Here is a 26,425-nt window from a genome sequence, read left to right as displayed (position 1 = left end):
AAAAGTCAGCAACAGTGTATGTATTAATTTTCCTATATGAATAGGACTGATATTTTCTTATTAATGTAAAAGGAAGGTCAATGGTAAGTGCTAGACCTTCGTGGTCAGACAATCCATTATGTGAAGGCGATACAAAAATATTCTTAAATCTAGTGGTGTCAGCGAACACAGTATCAATGGAAGTACTAGAATGTCTGCTAATTCTGGTAGGAAAAGTTACCACATTGTCTAAATTAAAGGTTTTCAAAAGAGCATTTAATTGTTTAACCCCTGTTTATGTTCCTCCCTTAATGTCAGAGACCAAGTTTCACACCCATACATAACCACATGCAAAATTATAGTTTTGTATATTTTAATTTTTATGTTTTTGGACAGCAGACGAGAAAACAAAAGGTTCTGGACTGAATGGTAGCAAGCATTACCCGAGTTCAATTGCCTCTTAATTTCCTCCTGAATCAGGTTTCGATCTGTTATTGTTGTTCCCAAATATATGAACTGTGCCACATTTTCAAAACATCTGTTTCCTATCTTTATGTCATGATTTTGCCCTGCAGTTTGGTGATGAGACAGCAACATATACTTAGTTTTCTCTGTGTTTACTTCTAGACCAACTTCTTTACTTGCGTCGATTAAATTATGTGTATTTTTCTTTATGGTATTTCCTACAGACTGCTAGGCAGAGAAATTTTCTAAGGTAGTTCATACACTGTCCTTGTCTCTCAGAGCTGAAAGCAGTCAGAAAATCCATAAGATATAAAGTACACGTGTACAATGATAAATCTGTTTTATAACCACAAGCTCATATATTCAAAATCAGCTGAGAAAAATAACATGCACAATTGTAGAAGTCTCTTACTATATATATATAATGGTAAGGTAAAAGATAAAGTTATCTCTGTGACAGGCCATGGAGGCCCATAGGGTTATGAGAGGTCGAGGCTCCCACATTTTCTACACAATCGGCTCACAGATGGGGGTGAGGTTGTCAGCCTTACGCACTGGCCACCATTTATCCCCAGGAATATTCCTGGTACTCATTTCTGTTAGAGGCTGAGTCGACCCCAGGGCCATAATGTGGCTGGAAGGACTAGGTAAACTGAAAAAAATCCACCTCATCAGGATTCAATCCTGCGACCTTCTGGCTTGTAGCATAGTGCCTCAACCAACTATGCTACCGTGTGCCCCATATAATGGATTCACTATAAATTATTTTCTCCACTTAATGCTCCCAATGCGTTGTGCCCATGCCCTTTCACTCCCCTGACATTACAGCTGTGAATGTGGCAATAAGCACTGTGTGCAGCAAATCTTTATGTTACTCCAGTCCTTAATAACAAGAGGAGAGATCTGATTTCAGCCATATGCAATACATCAGCAGTGGATTTTGTAGACAATGTGGGATATTCACAGTTCATTTCTCATGTATTTACTACACAGTATTGAAACAAGAAATACTCAGCTTTGATTTGAAGATGTAGAAGGATGTTCAGGTGCCTAGAGCCAAACAATAAATCTCTTAACATGTATGTCTTTAGAAATTTGAAAATTAGAATTGCCCAACAGCTTTCATGGAAGTCTCTCATACAATGCATAAGAAAAAGAAGGGAAAAATCACTTGCTCCTGCCTGGTATAGAACCCCAATGCTGCAAGCTTGAAAACTTCACTGATACTTTCAAGTGCTTCGACCAGGAGCAGGAATCTTAAAATGGGAGGCATTTTTGAGTTCCTAAGCCATGATAGGGTCAAACTCGCATCTTATTTTACTTAATCATTTAGAATATGATCTTGAAATGATGGGTAAGATCAACACGTCAGCTCTTTTGGTCTTTATTGCTCCCAAAGGTTCATTACATATATGAAGGGTTAATGGCTCTGATTTACTTAAATGTCACAGTTATAGCCCCAAATAAATAATGTGTAAACCACTGTCCACAAAATAACAACACAGCATCCAGAAGTTCTCCATGATATACGACACAAACTCCTCCCTGCTGATTCTGATATATCAAAACCTGTTAGCAATGGAGAAATGGACAATTGGGAAGACTGGTGGTTTTAAATTTTAAACTACGTGCAGTGTAGCAGCTACGTGAGAGTATACACCTGATGATGGCCATTTACGGCCGAAACATGTAATGTAGAAGGAAGACGAAAGAACTACAATAAATTGTTTCACTTAGGACGGAGTTTGTGTCGTATATTGTGTAGAGTGTAACAGGATGCTTAAATATAATACTGTTCTCCATGATGTTTGTAACACAAACAAGACAGTTTCTATGATGAACTTTGCAATGTTTACTTTAGACCACCTGACAGTAATATGGAGGATATATTTCCGCCAGCCACTAATGTTATTTTTTTAGTGTGGTGTATCATCATGACGTGCTCTATTCAGAGAGAAGAACATGGTAACATTAGAAATTATAATTTTAAAGTGCAAAAATAATAACAGTAACCAATGTGAACATAATATATATTGTGTAAGATTTGAGGTTTCCACAGCGGCGACTATGAAGAAAGCAGTCTTCTGGGATGTGGCACCATGTAGATGTGGTGTTAACCATCATTTCATTCCTCTGAAACACAGGTTAACACCACATCTACACGGTGCCACATCCCAGAAGACTGCTTTCTTCATAATATATATTTGTCATGAAATAACATATCCTTTATTTATTTATGACAACATTTCATAACTGTTCTTTATGTCAAGTAATACAAGTGACTATAGACAGGGATTGGTTTGGTGAATGGATTTACTGTCCACTTATACACATGACTCGGAACTACAAGCAATTACAGCACTACTGCTGACCTGCAACACTTTAAAATCACTACAGCACATGTTAAGCCTGTCTTCTATAGTCTTCCCTAGCTGTTGCTTGGTAACAGGTTTCAACAATGGAAATTCTTCAACTTCTGTGCTCACCCTATTGCCTGCTGGCTAATACTACTCACAACTGAACCCATTGCTCCAACTGTCCTGGTTGTAACAGCTTGGCATGTATCACATAGAAAACACCCTGTTTCCAACAGTAATTCTGTTGCTGTGGGCATATTCGTTGCCGTGGGAATGTGTTTACTGAGCTGTTGCTCCAAAATGGTCATTGTTTACAAAGCCACTGCTTAGCAGCAGGTCTGTATGTCAACAGCTTTCTCAATAGTGTGGAATTGGTTCTAGACATGGCATTTTTTATACATGGCCAAGCAGCTCAGTCTGTCATGGCACTCTGGCATTCCATACAGTGAGCAAATCCCTATACAGCGCAGCAATTTTTTCCCTCACCCTAGATAACTTGTATTTGAGAGGTATACAGTTAAAATCCTGACTATTTACTAGTGATCCAGAGGTTTCCTGAAGTCTTTCTCAGCTTCCAAAGTGAAACCATTTGGATAGTACCTTGAACTGGACCACCACCGCCTCCTGCCAAATCCTTACTTGTTCATTAGTGTGAGGTTCAAATAGCATAATGAAATAGCTTAAGCATCAATATTTGCCTTGTTCAGTATTAATGAACCAAAAGTGACACTTCAAGCAGTGGCTGAAACTAACGTGTACCTTATCCTTATCCTCCTCATCATCATCTTCATCCCCAAGGGGTTCCTCTTCTTCATCATGAACACTCCAGCCACCAGTCAGAGATAAAACCTGCCAGTACAAAACATTAATATCAGAACTAGCAAGTGTAGGAAATCTGAATTTTGGCTGATAAGTGTCGGGACTGTAATTTATAAGAAACACCTCCCTGTGAAAAAAATAGGTGCATCATGAATGGGAAATGGTAAGACATACTTTTCATCCTTTTTTGTACTTTAATATGCTGCAGAAACCTGATCTGAATGAGTGACTGTTTTGGGAGAAACATAACCATGAACAGATTAAATCGTTTCCAAAATGTTCATAGGACTTCCACTGATTTTTTTTCCCCTTTTACTTTCAGAAAAAAATCTTTATCCTTAAATTTTCCATTTTTATACTCAAACAAAACAAACTTACTAAATATACTATTCTGGCATGAGGCACAATGTCCTCTGAACAGTTTCAAAAAGAAGATAAGAAGAGGAATTAACACTCCAGCTAACAGAAATACTGTTGTTAAAAAAAAAAAAAAAACAGGAAAAAGCAGGAGCTTTTGTGATCACAATGATGTACCTTCCATAATAGGGAATTTCTCAGAGGCAGTAGAGGCAAACTGCTACAGAGAACATATCTGCACTTCTCATAAAATTTGACCTTCCATTCTCTAACAATAGATTTATAAAAGTTGGAATATTCTTCCAACCTGAATATTGTGCAGGAACAGACAAATTTTATGACACTGATAAGTAATGGAAACATTAAATTTTATCTGTGCATTCTTCTGAGTTATGATTAAAAGAAAATAATGATTCCTATGCAATGATATGTATTATTGTCACATTATGTTTTTAACAAACACATTTATGAAATACATTGGAATAAATGATGATAATGTGCTTTCAAAATGTAGTGATTACTTAATAACGTCTCTTGGTAAAGCAAAATAGGCTCAAGTAAGAACAAACTGTTTGCTCTTATTTGCTTCTACATATTTTCATTATACAGTTATTTTATCTTAACTGAAACGTGGTTTATCTTCACTCATTTACTCTGTAGTCTTTTATTCTACACTTTCTCTACAGAATAAGAGGATGATGAAAATTATTTATGAGAATTTTTATGTATCTTTCTCTTTAATTCCTTACAGATTTTCAATACCAACTTTCTATAAGAAGTGGTATTTGTATAGGCTTCCTGCTTATCATCATTAATCCAGTGGCTTGGATTCTCCATAAAGACAACTGATTTTTGCATGTAGCATGATATATCACTTTCAAGTCAATGGGTTAGCCACACACGAATTTATGAGATAAATATGATTTCCCTCACATGTAATGAGTTATGAACTGAAAGCATGTAAAGAAGTATGTGTATATATATATATATATATATATACACACACACACACAAGAATTATATCACTGCCAACACAACAAAAACAGTTTTATTTTTGATCTTATACTGCTACATGTTTCGGTCACATAAGACCATCATCAGGCAGTTGTACGCAGGAATACACAGTCATTGAAAAATGCAGATATGGATCCTTATCAGTGCAATGAGTTGTGTACTGACATAAAACTCTTGCCTCAAGTTTATGTTATAATAAAGTAGCAAATATATAAAATAAGATGAAAGACAAATATAAGGGCACATCATAAATCAAATTATAATATGTTGAAATGCTATAAAGATATCAAAGGTATATTAAAAATGTTAAAAAATGTGAAAGGTTTCCAATGATAGGTTGAGAATTGTATGCCAACTTAAATACTTTTGGTTTCACTGCTACACTGTAGAAATTGGGCATGTATGTTGTTTGTAAGGTCTTACTGAAGAAACCTTTCTACGTAGTAAGCCCAGTTGTGACGCCCAACAACTAGTTACGATAATGTACGGGTTGTAGTGTGTGGATATTAGCATGCTTTTCACACGGAATGTATATTTATATGATCATACAATATGGTGTATACATTCTGTGTGTTCTACATTGTGTGGTGGTTCGATGTAGATTGTATGTAGATGTAGATCTACATCGAACCACCAGTGTAGAACACACAGAATGTATACGCCATATTGTATGATCATATAAAGATACATATCATGTGAAAAGCATGCTAATATCCATACATTACAACCCGTACATTATCGTAACTAGTTGTTGGGCTTCACAACTGGGCTTACTACGTAGAAAGGTTTCTTCAGTAAGACCTTACAAACAACATACATGCCCAATTTCTACAGTGTAGCAGTGAAACCTAAAATATTTAAGTTGGCATACAATTCTCAACCTATCATTGGAAACTTTCACATTTTTTATATACTTTTTAATATACCTTTAATATCGTCATAGCATTTCAACATATTATAATTTGATATATGATGTGCCCTTATATTTGTCTTTCATCTTATTTTATGTATTTGCTACTTTATTATAACATAAACTTGAGGCAAGAGTTTTATGTCAGTACACAACTCATTGCACTGATAACGATCCATATCTGCATTTTTCAATGACTAACGTATTCCTGTGTACAACTGCCTGATGATGGTCTTATGTGACCAAAACATGTAGCAGTATGAGATTGAAAATAAAACTGTATTTGTTATGTTGATGGTGACATAATTCTTATATATATATATATATCAGTAGCACACAACAGGATGCAACTAATGAAGATAATGTAAAGATGTGTATTATATGCATACACAGAATTTCTGTATGCTTTATGTCCTGCTAAATATGAATCAGTACAACTTTAAAATTAGTATTAATTTCATTAACATGTGTACTAAGGATATTTACCTTGAAAATTTAAATTATCACATACATCCTGTCTCCAGAAACAGGCATAGCAAGAATTCACTGCATATGGTTCTATGAACTTCATTTAACATAAGAAACAGGAGCACAAAATATACAACAATTTTGTAAAGGAACCTCATTTTTGCCTATAAAGTCATTTTATTTTGAGGTCATAATGTGAAACTTCTTACCTTTCCAACTTTCCATTTACTGTTTAGATTGAAAATAAGATGGTGAATAATGTTGGAAATGCTATCCTTGTATAAAACATGCACCTGAAACCACAAATTTTTTTGATCTGCCAATATTTCAAGCTGAGCTGGAAGTATTTTGAAATAAACAGTATTAATGCTAGCCACCATGAAAACAGAAGTAAATCATATTATGTGAAACAAATAAATGTTAGTAGGTAAGGAAAAGAACCAAGATATTCAATTATGACAACAAAAGAAGAGGACAAGCCACGCAAGAGATTTGTTAAGTTTCAGAAGTGTCTAAAATATGTGATGTAAGTTAAATTATTTTAGTTTCATCAATTATATTGTACATATACATGGTAAGAAGTAAATGGATTTACTTGCATAATTTTATACACTTTGTTGTCCCAAAAAAATGTCTGAAAACTGTTGTGCAGAAAATACAGGTACTGTGATTTTCAGAGTATAATTTTACACATTAGAAGCAATTACAGTTGAATACAGTATGATGACATAGCAAGAATATTTTTCACCAGCAGACTCCATCGTGCAGTTCTTTGATGAATTTTCACAGATAATGCAATCAAAGTTGAAAGTATTTTATCAACATAGTATGCTTATTCATGTTTACATTCTCCATGTGATTCCTTGACGAACACTTTGTCAAAAATGCCCCTTCATATAATTTTGACTGATGCATAATTTTTGTGGAAAATGCCATTAAAGTTCCAAGCAGTATAGCAACACAGTATGGAAATTCATATACAGAGTGTCCCAGGAGGAATGGACCAAACTTCGGGGGGGTGTTCATTATGTTAAAGTATGCCGATATAACCCAAAACACCTATGTCCAAAGTTGAACGGTTACGGAGATAATGGCCCGAGAAAAGTGTGGTCTTCTTGCAGGTCCACGCGCTATACCTGTCAGCTGTGACTGTTATCTGTTTGTCCTTGAGTGTCTGAGTCACACTAGCTGTAAGCTTATGCGATACGTACAGAGCCTACAGATTACGTTGCGGCGGGGTCGTGAATGGGTGGTAAATTAGTTGTGTGATGAGTTGCTGAAATGCCTCTTGTGTTTTCACACGTGGAATATTGTGATATGCATTTTGTGTGTGGATTTTGCGGTCGCAATGCACGTGCTGCTGTTGAAGAATACCAAAGGCGTTTTCCCGATCGAAGGATTCCATCTCGAAGTGTATTTACGCGAATTCACCAGACATTGCGTGATACTGGTTCTCTTGCAAGTGTTTCTGTGCACTCTGAAAGGCAGGATGTACGAATGATAGACACACGAGAGCACATTCTTGATATTGTTCAGTGAAGTCCGCGTCTTATCACTCGTAGAATCGCCTCTCGCATCGGCGTATCACGTATTCAGGTGTGGCAAACTTTACATCATGAAGAGTTATTCTTACCATGATCAAATGGTACAACATCTGGAACCAGGCGACCATGCACAGCGTATGGATTTGTGCCACTGGATAAAAAGTTCATCCCGAACTGTTAAGCGTCATTTTATTCAGTGATGAGGCGTCTTTTACCCTGGATGGTGTAAATAATTTACGAAATGTGCATACGTGGTTCCATAATAATCCACATGAGATAATGGAAACGAAATTCCAAAAGAGATTTTCCGTGAATGTACGTTTACAGTTATGTGGTCGGCTTATAGCGCGGCCATATTACGTCATCGCTCGCCAGTCATGTGTCATGTATAGTGCTTGGAAACCCTAAGGACAATTATGACATGGCGAGCGAGTATTTCGTACTTCAATTTTATGGCTTCACGTCATTCACAAGTTAGTTTGATGTTACGTACATTATTAACATTACAGAATCCACATATTCCTGCCAGTTTTAATATGTATTTTGTAATCAACAAGTGTGCAACACCGGTCAAAGTTTGACACTTCTCTGGCCATTATCTCCGTAACCATTCAACTTTGGACATAGGTGTTTTGGGTTATATCGGCATACTTTAACATAAGGAACACCCTCCCGAAGTTTGGTCCATTCCTCCTGGGACACCCTGTATATGGATTCTACAGAAACTGCGACCATGCTGTGGCAACACCATACAAATATCTGGGCCCAAAGGATCTCACAATGTTATCTCTTGCCAGACACTGACCTGAAAATGGAGCTTGAAAGAATTTCAACTGATTCATAATATTCACGGGTAATGAAATTAAATTTGAACACAATGTTCATACAAAATCCTTCATACAATTCACTGATGAACACTTGAGACAAAAATCCCCCTCATTAAAGTTACATCAATGTATGATATTTACAGAATATATGAGTAAATGTCCCCATACCGTGTTGCTATAATCTACTTCATTTGAGTCAAAATTTCTATTAAAAATGAGAATTATTCAAAATTTTATCAGGGACAAAAACATGGTATACATTTTTTCTTAAAAATTTGTTTGAAAATATGTGTGTGAAAAATATAAAGAGGTATAAATTATGCAATTAAATCCAGTAATTAAACTAAGTACCTTATTTTAATATTTTATCCTTGGTAAGAATTATAAATTAACTTCACTTCTAGGAAAAACCACAAGCTGTATGCTTGGTGATATACAGTCTGATTGAAAATATTTGCACATTTAAAGTCAAGTTATCTTCCAAAAATTTGTTCTGACAACAGTTGAATTCCATTTACCCAAAGAACTTTCAAGATAATCGCATATAAAACGGAGCAGTCACCATGAAAAATTTTCATATAAAATTAGTACTGTAATTGAATTCTGTTACATCAAAAAATCATGTACATAATCACTGTAAGATAAAAGGTAAAGCTATCCTTGTAAGAGGTTGTATAGATCCATAAGGTTCTAAGGTGTTTAGGCTCCCATATTTTCTAGCCAACTAGCGCACAGATGGCAGTGAGGCTGCCAGTCTTATGTGCCAGCTGTCCTGTACCCCAAGAAGATTCCTAATACTCATTTCTGTTAGAGGCTGAGTTAACCCCAGGGTCATAGGGCAGATGGAATGATTAGATCAAATGAAAAATTCAATGACCTCATCAGGAAATGAATCTGCAACCATCTCGCTTGTAGCATAGTGCCTCAACCAACTATGCTACTGCATGCCCCCACATCATAACTGTAATTATTGAGATGATGCTGACATTCATGACTAAAAGTAAGAACCAATAACATCTGTCTCCTGAAGTATGTTAGTCACAATAAATCTTTTGAGATAAATTATGAATCAAGTCTTGAATCAAATATGAAGTTCTCATGATGGTCATTATGAGTACTACTGTCTCCTGGGATATGACACCATGTAGTTTGGTAATTTACCAACATTTCAGAGAAACATGCCTCCCTTTTCATGCTACATGAGAAAGCCAAGCAACAACTAGCTGTATGTTTGCTGCTAGCTCAACTTATTATTTGACACTGAAGATGGAGGCAGTATCTTACTCCAAAATGCCAGCAAATTTCTAACAGATTACATGGCATCACATACCAGAAGACAGCAGTCTTCATACAAAGTCCTTCTGTCACAGCACTGGTTCAAACATTTTCAATATCGGGGGATTTTATGGCAAGGAAATAAATATTCTAAATTAAATCAGAGTTTACCAGAGAAGCACAAATTCAGAACTGTAACAGAAATCTTCTCTTGAAGTGTCCTTGAACTGTACTCTCTTTTTCAAATCATTAAATATACACACACACTGTTCAACAACTACTGCAATTTTGTTTTCCAATACGAGGGGGGACCCAAAAATAACCGGAAACGACCTGTTGCGCGCGCATGCTTTGTAGTTACGAGTTGTGCTGCTATGTGGTGTTAGCTGGGGGTCTCCCGCGACTGTTAGTGAGCTGGCGTCAGTCTGAGTTAAGTGGTTTGTCTGTGGTGCTCTGTTGTGTGCGTTCCTGTTTCAACCCTTTGGCGATTAGTGAGATGGCCGACCAGAAGGAACAAAGAGTGTGCGTGAAATTTTGCTTTCTGTTAGGGAAAACTGCACTTCACTCTTCAAGTCGCGGCAAACATTCACGCGGTTTTCTCTTTGGTCATCTCCGAGCAAGCGAGGAACAAATTTTGCAGACACCCGTCTCATGTGCAAACCTTCGGTTAAAATTCGCTGGACCGTGCTCCATGAGATGTTCGTTTCCTCAGAAAGTTGGTCAATGGTCTTTCGACGATCTTCATCAATTGCACGTTTGATTTTGGCAATGTTTTCGTCATTTCTTCCTGTTGAAGGACGCCCGGGGCGTGGCATGTCTTCTGTTGACATGTTGCCAGATTTGAAACGGGAAAACCACTCGTAGACCTGTGATTTCCCCAAAGCATCATCATTAAAGGCTTGCCGAAGCATCCCAACAGTCTCGGCTGCAGTTTTCCCTAACAGAAAGCAAAATTTCACGCACACTCTTTGTTCCTTCTGGTCGGCCATCTCACTAATCACCAAAGGGTTGAAACAGGAACGCACACAACAGAGCACCACAGACAAACCACTTAACTCAGACTGACGCCAGCTCACTAACAGTCGCAGGAGACCCCCAGCTAACACCACCTAGCAGCACAACTCGTAACTACAAAGCATGCGCGCACAACAGGTCGTTTCCGGTTATTTTTGGGTCCCCCCTTCATACATACACTATAATTCCAATTTCTTTTGGTTTCAGATTATGAATACTGTCTCAGAAAGAAATTGATTGGGATGTAGCTACTTCATGTGGGCAGTGACATTTCCAATAACGAATAACAGGTCTCAAATTGTAACAATTTCTGTAGTCATATCCTAGTGTGGTGTGTGTTAAATATTTACATGTGGTATATTTTTAGGCCCAATTTTTTATATATAGTTTCTTTGTATACATAAATTCATGAATTTAATTTCTTACTTTATTGCTCCTCATTCCTTAGGTGAAAAACAAGTGTAACAAAAAAACACTAATGTATGAAAGCACCTAAAGGCCACATAATTTGTACATAAACATTAGCTTTAACAATAATGATAAGCTTCATAACTTTCATTACTATTACTTGAAAATACAGTATGCACAATCATAATGATAAATACAAAATTATTACAAATTTCATTTTAATATACAGAAATCAAATTCTTGTTTATAATACTGTCATTATGTCAAATTAAAAAAATTATTATCTTCTAATTTTTATGTGTACAAATTAAATCTTTATTTACAGCCATGTTCCTAGTAAATGAAAGTGACCTGACTTCAGAGAAGCCTAAGCAGATCTCTGAACTATGTGACATTACAAAAAACTATGAGGATGGGAAAGCCCTCAATTTTCTCTAATGCCAGAGTGTGTCATTACTAAAAAAGCTCACTCATTTACATACTCTTCACACACAACTCTTATCTTCAGATACTGAATATGTGAATCCTACCTTTCTGACACCATCAAATCTGACACCTAAAAATATTACCAATGTACTCACAGTATATATACTCTATAATTCTGTTTGTTGTAAATAATAGAGACCTATACAGTTCAAACTATGAGACCCACAATCTCAATACTAGACATACCACAAATTTGCATCTTCCCACATCACGCCTAACAATCTTTCAGAAAGGACCATATTATTTTGGTATCAAGGCTTATAACCACCTGCCATCCAGAATCAAGAGTATGAGTAATGATGTGAAACTATTTAAATTGAGGCTAAAAAGATTTTTTCTTTCAAATTCTTTTTATTCCTTAGAGGAATATTTTAACCATGTATGTAATTAAAATTGGTAATCGTACCCCTGATATGTTATAATTTTATATCATTACCTAAGTATTTTGTATCAATTATTGTTTTATAATTTTGATCATTTTATGCACTGTACTTTAATATAAATCTTTTAACTGTCTTAATGACAAAAGTATGTATGTAGTTTTTGTATTTTGTGTATTTTAATCTATTAGCTTGGGACAAAATCCATATCCACTGGTCAGCTGTACCATAAGGATCAACGGAATGTATAAATGTAAATAAATAAATAAAAAATCAAGAAGAGGAGCAGAGGATTTACATCTTTTTATCACCGAGTTTAAGGCAAAAGAAAGAAGAAAAATGAATGTATTAGATCACATCTTAAGATCAACCCCAAAATGATCTACTGGTAAGCTGATATGGCAAAGGCTCCCCCACAAAAATAATCAGAAAGCGCATATGCATCAGGTGTGGAACCACCCCAAATCACACTTACATATACTAAAAATGTTTATGTGCATGCTTGCAACAGTTACTCCAGTTATTACTCCAAAGGATAAAGGTTAAAACTTCATGCCTAACCATACTTCACCACTCAACGGAGATATAAAGGGTTTTTTATGCAAAGTTCCATACATGCCAAATCTCATAATTAGACTGAAGTGAGCTCAAGCTGCTTTATTTTGTGGGTACAAAAAGCTCATAGTACCCATGGAAGAGTAGGATGAATGGTTCCAGAAAGTGGTTTCGATATGGGAGTGAAAAAATAACTCACTGACATGCAGAGAATCAAACTTCAGCTATCTGTCCACCAAACAATTGGTCAGTCACTTTACTAAATATGCTAATATGACTCAAATTAACTATTCTACAAACTGTAATTGTTATGAGTGAAGCATCAGCATGAAGACCTCTGTATTTCAGGACCCCAATTTCTTTTTGGATACCAGTAATAATTTTGATCCACTATGCTCCATTCATTCACCCACGTTCTTCATAATATAATGCTCATACTAGAAAGAACTAAAGAGACTTAAAAAACCTTCACTGTCTATTACAGGAAAACAATACAGTCAATAATTGTTGAAAATGTTACATAAAACCATGCAAAAAATGAGGTGCTGTATACTGCTGTTAAACAATACTCATTATACAGGAAGAAACTGATTTGGCTTTTTCCATGTATCACAACTGATGAAAAATTAGTAATACTTACTACATAGTATTTGAGGAAGACAAGGAGCAGTGCTATTGGTATCATGTATGGCTCAAAGTAGTAGCACAGCACTATGAACATCACAAATGCTACGATACTGCGAGGTGTGGACTCCCATTCAAAGCAACTCCTGTAAATAAAACACATGTACCAATATGAATGCTCCCATACTTCAAAATATTCTGAACATTGAAACACTTTCTGACAATTTGTACATAAAGTGGAACTCCCATTTATTGATCCTTAATGTAAGATCTTCTCTTAACACTCATTCTCCATGAACCCAAGTCAACAATCTTGGTCCTAAATTAACTCCATTTAATATTTTCTCCACTTCAGCGTTCAAATCCACTGTTTTCAAAGAAACATTAAATGGTGGTTTCACTGTACAATGAAGTATTCTCAGGAGACATCAATATGGAATAAAATTCTCAACAAGGCCAAGTAACTTCACCCACATCACATCCGGGGTAGGTTAACAATAAGCTGGATAACTGGCTCTACTGACTGCTCGTCAGCTTCTGGCAAATGGAGATCTGGTTCAATTAGACCAATCGAAACATGTTATCAATCAGTCTGTGTCACTGTCACACCAGTTCCTCAAAATGAAGAAATGTTGGATTTTATTTTGTACTGACATGGTAAATTGCCAGAAAAGGTTTCAGTCCATTTATTTCAAACATGAGAATTATATTATATAACTTGTTAACCATACAATTTTTAAACACATGAAGTACCGTTTCCTTTTTATTTTCTAGAAACTACATTTACTGCAGTGAAACATACAAGCAAAGTTACTAAAATAATTTCATTTCAAGCACTCATTATAAATATACGTACTTTAACAATGGACATAATCATAACACTGCAATTTTACAGTGATAAGATCACAAATACACACTTCAAAATAACAATAAGGCTTCTCCCTCTTCCTCATTTAACATTTCCAGTTTTATGTGGACCATTTCAATCAAATCAATTTTTATCCACAATGAAATATTATCAATATTGATCATGTATAAGGACATAAAGACTATTACTAATACTTCATGTTGAATTAAAATTAATTGTTAAGTTATAACATTTTGTTAAACAGAAAACATCCTCTACACACAATAAATGTATGTGGATTGCCAAAGGAATGAAAAATTCAATCTGACTACCACTTCTTATATTTTTGCGACACTTGCTGTCTTAATTCCGAGGTATCTTCTGAAAATTTGAAATTAGTGGGATACGTACTGTTTAAAATATGACATAAAACACAGCATTTACTTACTGAATAAACTTTCCAAGATCAATAAAAAACATAATAATAGCTTTTAGCCTCAGTACATTCCTTACAAACACTTGGCGTTTAAACTTCACTTCAGTTTGCATATATTTCTCCTCTTTTGGATTCAATGTCCTTATGGAGGCACGAATCTGAAAAATAAGGAAACATGGTAAGTCAGCAGTTGAAACTGAAAGTGAACAATAAATGTAAAAATTTTCAGCCTTCATCATTTCACAAACCCCTGACTGAGAACTCTCTTCTAAAATAATATTGATGGTGGTGATGACTTTGCTTCTGCTGGTTACTGTTGATATTCTTATCAACTGCATTGTTCTTACTGTTGAGTGAATCAATTTCAATGCAGGCAGTCACATAAAAGCATTTGTACATCACACAAATACAGATTTTCAAAATTGTAGTTATGCTGTTATATGATATAACTAACAAGACCCATATTTTTTCTTTTCTGTAAGAAAATCAAACTGTTTTACTGTGAAATGGAAACCTGAAAAATACAAAGAAAATGAAATCTTATTGAAACCTTGTAAAATCATAGAAATATAGTATCTCAATAAGTTACGCCAATGCTTTTCATGTTCATTATATGTATACACAGCGGCCGTCTTGTAGTGCACTCAATTTCACCTGTCACTTCACAACATGTTTTGGCAACATAGTGCCATCATCAGGTGTCCCAATTACATCAATCTATTGCATTGCTTGCCCTCATATGTTTTCACAACACCATTTAAAAAGTATTTAAAAAGTCCATATTTGTCAACTATGATAAATTTACACTCGCTAAAACTTGTTAAGATAATTCACCTTATTTGTCTTAATTAAAACTTGCATGTGTACGTTCACTACAGGGTCGTTTTTCTTATTTTCTGTGTAAACCGCGTCTTGTGATGTGTGTTCCCTTCTTAGCTGCGAGTGTTGTAATGTTGGATGTGTGCGTGTCTTCGTATTGATTGAGTTATTTTCATGTTATTTGTAGAAATTCTTTCCCACACATTCTGACACTTGCATGGCAATGTGTCATAGTAACATACAGAAACAACTGAATTTATTGTTAAAATAATTTGATACTGAGAATGCCAATTTGAATAAATCTAAAAACAGCTGGACACTTAGTGCTTCTACTAACTCTCCACTGGACAGTTTCCATATCTGCTTTCTTACTACTGTAGGAATTCTTATAGTTTATGCCATTTCTGTGTAATTTCATCAGCATTCTGAGAGCATGTAATTGTTGAAATCTTGCTTGCCTGTTGCAAAGAACAAGTTACATAAAAAATGTATTGGTCAAAGCCCCTTCTTTCCAAAACCTTTACAATTCATTATTCACTAATCCTACTATTAAACAATATATAATCTCTTTTATCAACAGTGCAGTCAATAGTTCACAGCAATATGCATTTCACGTAAGTACAATATACTGTTTTCACACTATTTCATGTCCTAAAATTAACATACAGGCAAACACCAAGTATTACTATGTAGCAAAAACGGATGAAAATAAAATACAAATACAAAATATGAACATAATGTGTTCTTTGAAATGTGTACATAAGTTGAATGTTCATATGATGAATTTATTTTTTTCCATAAGATACATCGTTTAATTTGTTAATGTTAATTTGTTAAAATGTTCATAATCACAGGGTTCTGTGTTCACTGAATGAACTGGAAGTGCCAACTGATTAGTCTGTACAATGTTTGTAAATGCAAATTGTTTGTTTCTTGAAAGCTTTTAAGCAAAGGTTTGCCTGCATAGGATCTGGATTATCTGGCAAACGAAGTACACGAGAATCACGAATACTCAAAACACTGGATACATCGCAGTTTTTAACTCACATGTGCTGAATCACACATTACTGATGCTGGTGTCATGATCATAAATTTAGTGACAGTATACTATGATGGGAGAAGAGAAGAACATTTTGTCTTTAATTCCCTCTCTAATTTGCTGCATATGATGGATGGAAATGAACAATAAAAACATGACAACTGGAACACACAAGAAAGTGAGACAGAGAGGTATAAAAGCTTGGTACTTCTGTATAAGAGAATACAGGGTTTCACAAACACTCAAAACAAACTCCGTGGCCTGCAGTCTGCAAGTGAACTATACGGACCGAGAGACCGCCGCTTGTTGATGGAATGGATAATCTAGTAGCCAAATATTTCAGTAATAATCAGAAGTTTTAACTACCACACAAATTTTTATTTTGTAAACACCTGTTTCTCTTAACTGCATGAGTGGGGTGAGGCTGTGTCCACTTGGTACAGAGGACACAGCTGTCTCCACTGTACCAAAAATGAAGAGTATGCAAAAGTCAGTGGAATGAGAATTGGCAGGGGAACTGATGACCTCAGAGAAAACCTGCACCAGTGCCACTTTGTCCACAAATCCCACAAGACCAGACTAGGGATAAAATTCAGGTTGCTGGAGTGGGAAACCACTGATCTGCCACCTATGCTATGGAATGGCCATCTGTTTGTGTTAGTTCACTGCATGTTTCAGACCACATTTGGTCATCATTAGGTAAGATATACACAATGGGGAGGGTCCACATATGGATAATTGGAAGTATGCTGGAGTGTTAATGTTGGCTGTATAAAGCAACACTAACAAAATGGAACTGCACAACTCATTAAGAATACCACAGGCATGAAGTAAATACTTACAGGATTCCAAAGCACAGTCATTTCCAGCAGTATCTGTGGACAATTGCCTTTTGCCCTGCCATGCAGCTTCTTATCTTTGAGGGAGTACCACTTCTTTTCACCATTACGAATCCTCAACAACGGAATAGCCACTTTTCCTAGGAACTCCACTTTGTGATCTCTATCTTCATCATACACTGTCACCTCAAGAACTGAGTTGATATCCTTCACATTGCTGCCAAACATAAATTACATAATAATTTATAATATTACCCAATTTTCTGTATGTATCTTAATTTATTTAAACATTCAACTGAAAATAAGGTGATGCAGAAATGTTTGCTGAAGCCCACTCATTGATCTTTGAATTTTCATGAAAGTAGCACTAAGCAATGATACAGTTACTCAGATGAATGAGACTGAAGAGAGTCTATTTTTTTCCAGTTAAAATGTATATAGTTATACATTCTTCATCCATCCAAACTGGATCTAGGGAACATTCAAACATACATACATATGAAAGTAAAAGGTAAAGTTGTCCCTGTGCTTAACTAATTAAGCACTATGCCATGAAGATGTATGGGAGAGTGGATGTACTGATCCATGTTAACTTGACCTCAGCACTAGCCGGAGGTGAGTGGTCAGCTTCATGCCCCTGCTGCTTTACCACCAGGGAAAAATCCCCCAGTACCCATTCAACAGGAGGTTGGGTGGGCCCCAGAGCCGGTCTGGATGACATGGAGAAGAGAAAATTCTTGACCCTACAGGAACTTGAATTCCAACGATTCAGTCGTCCAGTCCGTAGCCAGTCCTTATACTGACTATGCTATCCTGGCTCCAGATACATATGAACAATATGAAAAAATATTTTACAGTAATGTAAGAATTAATTATTAGCCTCATTTGACTGATGAAAAATTAACACTTTATAAGGTAAGGTTATGGAAAAGAAAAATACATCTACATACTTACTGTCCCCTGGTTATATATATATTCCATAGTCTTGTTTGTACTCAAAAATCCTGATATGTATCAGGTGAATAATGGCATACACAAATTAAGTACTAGGTGGCATAATAAACTACATGTTTCCTTTGTGAGATTATCTTCCATTCAAAAGAGTGTGCATTTTTCATCCATTAGAATATTTAATAACTTGCCATATAATATATATTCTTTGAAAGACAATATTAATACTTTTAAACAAAGGCTAAAAGATTATCTTATTTTAAATGCATTTTATTCGGTAGATGAATACATGGCATAGAGGCAAGCATAATACATTATTGTTGTCTTTCCAAGATTATGTATTATCTAGATTTGTTATATGACTGCTTTTTATTTTATTATTGTATTTTTCATTTTATAATTCTTGAATATTTTAATTATTGAGACTAGATTGCATTCTGCAATGTCATTTTGCTGACAAATTCAATATCCGGTCTGGTTTCCGGACAATGGATCTGTGAAATTATGTATCTATGTATGTATGTATGTATGTATGTATGTATGTATGTATGTATCTATGTATGTATGTATGTATGTATGTATGTATGTATGTATATTCCAAGAAACTAGGAAAATCGTTCTTAAATTAATGCACCTAAAATTAAGAAAATAATAAACTGTTTAGAACTGTAAATGTCTAAAATAGTGTGGTTTGTTTTGTGGTCTAGGGTTTCATTTACATTAATTGCACTTTTTCTTTGCAGGTTATTTTATTAAATTGTCAGTGTCTGAACTTTACAGTGTCAAACAGTGGAATGACTTGTAAATTGGAAAATATTTAGAAAGAACCAGTCATGGCCTAATCAAGATACTTTCCTGGAATTTGCATGGAGGGACCGATGAAAACCCTCAGATGGGATATGCAGATTCCTGGCCGAGATCTGAACTGAGCACCTCACAAACATGAGTTCACAGTGTTACTACTATGCCAACCCACATCCTCAAAATGTACTAACTTCATAATACATGCTAATATCATCAAGGAAAACTTAAGTAACAAATTTATTAACCAGTATTACAATAATGACCTTGAAATAATCCAAACAAAATAATATTCCATCAAGTAATGATGATACTGTATGTTATGAGAAGAGAGAGCAGTTGGAGGAGAGCCTTTGCCACACTTTCCAACACAGAATCATTGTTAAGTAAATGCATTTGAGCTGCTGAAGCCTTACCCAAAATATCATAAGTGGCCTTTTGTCTTAGGGGAACCCAGTAATAATGCTCATTTTAGAGGTCTTTAAAAATGTTTCATTCACTGTCTGTAAGGATGTACATTTATAAGAAAATTTAATAATTAATTAATGTTCTAATGAAAGTTAAACTGCATATTTCATTCAAAGTTGTGTATATAATTAGGCTATACTAATATTGTTTTATTCCAGCACTACAGCATATGTACTGGGCTGTAACACTCAAAATATTGCACAACACTGCAAGAGATAAAACATGATTTTAAAATTTATGCAGTTAATGCAGCTTACATGTAATACTTAACACTAAAGAACAAACACATACACACCGGCTTTAGAGATATCAAGCAACATGATAAAACATTGACACTGGTGCAGACATGGCACAAAATTAACCAAGTGTAGTAACAAACGTACAATGTGAATATCTTCTGCCATGATGGTGTTAGGGTCTTGTATTCTGTTTGGGTCTGAAGGCGAGCATTCACCAGTTCCAATACACAGAAGGGATCCGACTTGCCCCCCAGATCAGCTGCTGCTAGTCCTTGTGCTCGGAACACCTTCACAGTCAGGTGACCAACATCCCGAAGGTTATGGAGAGTATGAAGGAAGGCCTACACAAGGTAAGTGTGTACGTATTACTGCTACTGTGGCTACATAAACACACAGCAAGGAGATGGGATACTAACATAATGGAATCTCCTTAAGTGACTCTTCTGGAGTGCTTATGTCCCTGTTGAAGGTGCACACATGTAACATCAACCTACTACAAAGGGTGACCTATCCTGGAATAATAAACAGGGATAGGTTCAACAGAAAGCCATTTACATAGGCAGGGAAGTTCACTCTTATAATAAACTAATGTAGTGTTTAAACGTTCTACATATGTGCTACATAATCGCACAAGTTGAGCCATGTACATAACAGTAAGTATCTGTGAGTGCATTGTTGTAATATGCCAAAAACTAAAAAGCTTGAATAAAAGTACAATGTAACAGCGATGTAACAAATTAGTGCAGACAATTTATTTTGGCCTTTTATTAATCTCAATTGTATGAGGTGTACAGTATATGATGAAAGTTATGAAAAGTTTTAATTATATTCCTAGATTTTTCTGATGATTTTGTACATAAAAAGTACAAAATTCACAATTTATATCAAGCAGGTGTTGATTCTTTGATCAATTAACAAATCAACAATACCAGTTCACCTGCAGGGATTATAAAGTGACAAAATAAGATAAACATGAATTATGAATTGGTAAGGACTGAGAGAAATTGAGAAAACTCACAAAAAAATCTGTCATGATAGCCACTACCTCAGTCAAGATTTGAACTTGGTACCTCCAGAATACAAGTATACAGAATTACAGCATTGTATCAAGCAATTATTGGTAACACATATATACAAAAGATATTTTTTAATTATCTGTAATATACCCAATCTAATAAAACAGTGGTTAAAATAAATAGGGAATTGAATGATATATTAAAACACTTCCAGGACAGAAGCAACCCACAATGTGGCATGTAGCCTGGCCCCTGTTCATACACACTGATGTATCACAGACTCAAAGACAACTGTGATCTGTTGGAAGACAACCTGCACAGTGAACGGGTTTGCGACACTGCAGAACAAGACAAACATGAACCATGTATGCAAGGCTACATTGTGCACTTGTGACTGTCATCAAGTGGTTGAGGTGAGCGCAGAGAAATTTTAAATTTCATTTAGTGCTTGCCACACCAACCTCAGTAAGAATCCGGATGACACATTTCATCTGCCAACTAATGACATTACAAACTCTGATGCAAGAAAAATGCCCTGGTCACACAAGGATAAGTGGGGAGCTCGTCAAAGCAGCAAGTAATGATCTGGATATCTCTGAAGGATTGTCACAGATGGTTAAATGTGATGTTTTCTGTCAAATTCACAAAGAAAATGACAATTCTAAATGTGGGAGTTGCCAATGCCACCAAGAGCCATGAAATCCCTCAAGATCTCTCAAAACAGAAAGTTATACTGAACTATTTTTTCAATTGGCAAGGCATTATGCACCATGAGTTCATTCTTTGTGGTACTACAGTCAAGGACAGGTATCAACATATACTTACCAATCTATATTGGTGGCAATGCACCTCTGAAGTGATCAGAAATGTGGGTGGCCAGAGGACAAGATTTCCTTGCATGCCAATGCCCTGACACATTTGTCACAGCAACTACCAAGAATATCAGTGTGGTGTTTCCCTACCCACCATATTCCCACAAATCTTGCAATGTAACTGTAGCCTCTTGTCATACATTAAAAACTGGCCAAAGGTATTAACTTCAAGGATCCAGCAGATATTCTAGTGTGCTCTTAAGGCTGTTGTAGCATATCACGTATGGTGGCCTCCAGAAATATTTGAACAGAGTATGAATGCTGGCAAAATGTATAGTAAATGAGGGACAGCATTACGAGTGCAACAGATTCTACAAACCTCTTACTATCACTGCAATAAAATATAATTCCTGCTCCAGAACTTTGCATGTGTCCAACACACGAACATTGGTGGAGGTACTGTTCATTAGAGATTATTTCATTAACTTCTTGCCCTCTCATAAGGTATTTTATTCTACAGCAACACTGACTTAAAATAATTTTACTATTAATATTAGATAACTTACTATTAACATTTATTTCGTAAAAAATTTGTTTAACTGTTTCATATTGCCAAATTCTTATTAATACCAACTTACATAACGTTTCTCTAATATTTCACGTTCACGAACATTCTCCTCATAAGTTGTCAAGTCAGAAATTGTCTCTGACGCTGTGGTGCCGCTGATAGTAAGCAACAGAAAGATGGAGCCTGCTCCTTCTTCCAGGTCTTGCCATATTCTATGAGTCTTCTCTCGTTCCAGATGAGATAAATCAATAATGCATCTGTAAATCAATTATGATGCTAAATCATATTCAAAAGATTTTACTGTGCTATGGATTATCTGTTTCTCACTTGTATGATTCTAGCTTATAAACTCTCCAGACAACATGAAATCTTCTGACTATAGATGACTTTCTGCTTCCTAGAAGCACTGGTCAAGGATATACATTTGAACTTTCTTAGCTAGATACAGTGTCATCTATTTCATTTTCTAACATACTTTGATTCTATATGACATCCACCCATTCTGGTAATGTGAGCTACTTCAACAACTGTGAAATTTCACTGAATGTAATTGAAAGCATTTTATTTAGACAAAGCATAAAAGTGCACATGAAAATATTTTGACAACAACTGTACTATGGCCATACAAAGTTTTTTGGTAATTTTCAGACACATGAAATCGAACCTTATACCAATGAGTTAAACAAAGATGAATGACTATGCACATCAGGAAACATTTAATTTTTCAGCTGCTTATTAGGAGTTTCTTAATTGATTTATTCAACATATTAAAAAAGTCTGATGTACCTTACCTCTTTATGTCCACATTACACTGCTGTATCATTTTCCACACATTATGGTGCATAAATTTTATAGACATTCCGAGTTCCTGAGTCCCTGCTATTTGCTATAGTATGCAGTGAAGACTCAAACCACTGGTTTAAAATGTAACTACCTCTCCATTAAGTGTTGGAGGAAAGTTCTGAGAAATTCTTTCCACCCTGACTGACAATCAATTGGGTTATAACTGAAAGACATGCCATTCTAATATGCAAACATCTGCATTCTGACACTAAAAATGGATACAGTATATGTTTATATAATCTTCACACAATACACACACACTGTACTTTAGCTTATACATCACATTCTAAGTTTTATACTGAGGTCAGAGAAAGAAAATTCAATGGCTCCATCACTTTGACATCTCTCTCCAATACACTTCCTTATTTCCCCCATGTCACTTTACTCAGCGGTTCCCAAACTCTTGTAGTCTGAGAGTACCTTGATTGTTAAGGGGGGGGGGGGAAGAGAGAAAAGAGCCTTCCCTTGTCCCTCCCAATATATAAAAATTACTTAAAATGTGACATTACAGTAAGTTAGCTGCATGACTCCCAGAACTGTGAGACAAAAAAAATATGGCCACGAGTCCTGTGTGACCCAGGAAAAGAGGGCCAGCAGCAATTTACATGAACCCAAACTGAACTGATATACAATCAATTATGAACCTTAATGATGTCTGTAAACTACTCAATGTTTGTAATTTAATATGGCCTTTCAGGGTTAAATTCAATTCAGCATCTTTGCTGTTGGCACATTTCTTGGTGGCCTCAGAAAAAGCTTTACAGTATCCTGGGGGGGAGGGGGGGCTCCACTCTTGGAAAATGCTAGTTGAGCCTTTCTGTATAAAATAATGTTGGCAGTGATAACCTTTGCTTTCAACAGATACTTTTGGGTGGTTGATAATAGGCACAGCACACTACAGGGGAACACAGCAACAGGGAGAAAGGGGAGATGCTCAGTACTATCATACCAACCATCCTTGGATCTTCTTCCTGTGGTCTCAGTATAACTGTGTATGCTTAAATGCATAGGAAACTAATTACAGATACCTATACATCCCTGTATTTGTCATAACCACTCATACTAACAAAGCACCCAGGTTTACCTGCCCATAAAATCATCTCTGGACCTATCTTTGTCCCAAATCGTAACTTCCAACTCTTGTGACTGATCATCATACAGGTGCAAGTCAAACTGTTCCAGCCAGCTGGGACTCAAACTCTTATATACAACCTTACTCTTGTACTTTTCATTTCCCAATCTGAAACACCAAATCACAAAATGTTCTCATATTCTTGCTCTTCTCAGTGTGCCACCAGAGTATTCATTACAATTAATCTGGAAGATTTTCCCCTCAGTGTGCCACCAGAGTATGCATTACAATTAATCTGGAAGATTTTCCACTGTAACCTTCATAAAAATGCGTCCTCTTTGTAAAGGATATGAAGCAACAATTTTTGCAGGGTTGTACCTAGCCTCCTAACACGCTGTCTGACCTAACTAACCATATGCTGCAACGTTTCCAACAGAAGTCATGCTGTGAGTGCCTTAATCCTATCATGTCTTATCTCAATAGCCATTCCAAATAAGAATATATAATTAATTATGAAAGGTATAAACATGGCCGAATACTTGACTAGAGACTTATACAATAAGCAATTGCATTTCTCTTCCAAAATAGTGGAGAGTCCACTTCATGCTGCCTGACTACACAAAGATACCGGTACTTCCAATTTAGAAAACATGTCCTCATCTGAAGTAAAGGAAATATTCTAAGCTACTACAGAGTGATCTAATGCCAGCAGTGAATACAGCTCTTGTTTCCTACATCTTCAATTATTTACTGATATCAAAATTGCTGGTGAGTAGGAGTTAGGTGCAACAGATGACATTACATTTAAAAGGTTCTTTACTTTCCATTTCCCCTCATCATTCACATTATTACAGCAAAAGTAACAATTCTGTTAGATATTTTACTTATTTCATTAACTTATACTGCACTTTGATCTGCATATTTGTCCTTCCTTTTTAAGAATAATCTTCAAATCACTATGTAAGGATCATAAGAATGTAGATCACTGTATAAGAACAAGGAAGAGTGAATTAAATATTTGAGGAAAACATAAGTACTTTCTAGAGAACGGATGTGCAGACAGACTAAAGATAACACTGTCTGTAAAATTTACTAATATCTTCAATTCAAAATCAAGGGAACACCAGTAAAGCAAATTCACTTCTAATTGTGACATCACAGACTAGCTATACATACATAAACTATGTCTACATTATGCAAATTAGTGGAACAAATTAATACTTTTAATTATTGGGATGTAATATATCCTAAAAAGAGAAAAAGCATTTGAATCTAAAAATTGTAAATTTTGTCAGAATACCAATTACAAGTCATATTTTCAAGACATCATTAGTTCCTAGGAATATAAAAACACAAATCTCTTGCATGGCCAACACTATCTTTGATAATGAAACATGGATAGTAAGAATGGATGAGAGAAGAGTGGTACCAGCAGAAATGCATTTTATAAGCAGACCTGCAGGATACACCATTGTGGACTTCAAAAGAAATGAAGAAATTAAGAGAGAACCACAAATTCCACAAATAACAGACTTCACGTAATACAGATGAAATATAAAAGAAACACTGTCCAGATGAGCTGTAACAGGATTACACAAGAACCTTAAAAAAAACTGGAAAGATGTCCAAAATGACAGCAGGGTTTATGTGATCACCTGTAACACTGTGCTTCTTTATGCCAATAATAAGCTGTCTAGGCATGGCCCATCATGCTGCAATATTTTAAGAGGTTTAACATGGGCCTTCCATAAGTTTACAAGTTTGCCATACCACCTGTCTCATGAATCACTTAACCCCCTCACAAATAAGTATACTCACAATCCTATATGCATGAGTGCTGTTAAGCATCTATCAGTTTCCAGATGAGAAACAAGTAAACACTACCATATATTAAAACATATTTTACATTAAAGACTGCATACCTAAACTTGGCATATGGATCACTGAAACCATCGATGTCCATAGGAAGCAGGTTCTTTCCTTCCACTAGCACAATGGTGACTACCGAACTCCATATCTGACTCTTCAGTCTCCGGTTTACATCACATAGTTTTGTATTGCGTTGGAAATACTGGAAAGAAATTACTGTCTTAACATCATCTGATATATTAATAACTCACTACAGCTTTTAGTGTTAATAAAACTCCTGAATATTTTTGTCTTTTCAAAAAGAAGCATACAGTATTGCGATAA

The 26,425-nt window shown here is 35.6% G+C and overlaps 1 protein-coding gene across 3 annotated transcripts in view; it reads right to left on the bottom strand.

Moving 5' to 3' along the window:
• LOC111866625 (multiple C2 and transmembrane domain-containing protein) overlaps positions 1-26,425 on the bottom strand; it is a 227,876-nt gene that overhangs the window by 10,236 nt on the left and 191,215 nt on the right. For all 3 annotated transcript variants that reach the window (XM_023855754.2, XM_033752355.1, XM_023855755.2), the window contains 9 exons: positions 26,155-26,303; positions 24,245-24,400; positions 22,388-22,574; positions 20,066-20,262; positions 17,466-17,679; positions 14,778-14,923; positions 13,499-13,628; positions 6,579-6,662; positions 3,561-3,650 (listed from right to left, as the gene is read on the bottom strand). In XM_023855754.2, the coding sequence (XP_023711522.2) occupies positions 3,561-3,650; positions 6,579-6,662; positions 13,499-13,628; positions 14,778-14,923; positions 17,466-17,679; positions 20,066-20,262; positions 22,388-22,574; positions 24,245-24,400; positions 26,155-26,303 (1,353 nt within the window). The remainder of the gene's footprint in view (positions 1-3,560; positions 3,651-6,578; positions 6,663-13,498; positions 13,629-14,777; positions 14,924-17,465; positions 17,680-20,065; positions 20,263-22,387; positions 22,575-24,244; positions 24,401-26,154; positions 26,304-26,425) is intronic.

The sequence above is a fragment of the Cryptotermes secundus genome, unplaced genomic scaffold, assembly GCF_002891405.2.
Source record: "Cryptotermes secundus unplaced genomic scaffold, Csec_1.0 scaffold967, whole genome shotgun sequence".
Lineage (NCBI taxonomy): Eukaryota > Metazoa > Arthropoda > Insecta > Blattodea > Kalotermitidae > Cryptotermes > Cryptotermes secundus.
The sequence above is the reverse complement of the archived record's forward strand: the minus strand, read 5'-3'. Positions and strand labels throughout refer to the sequence as shown.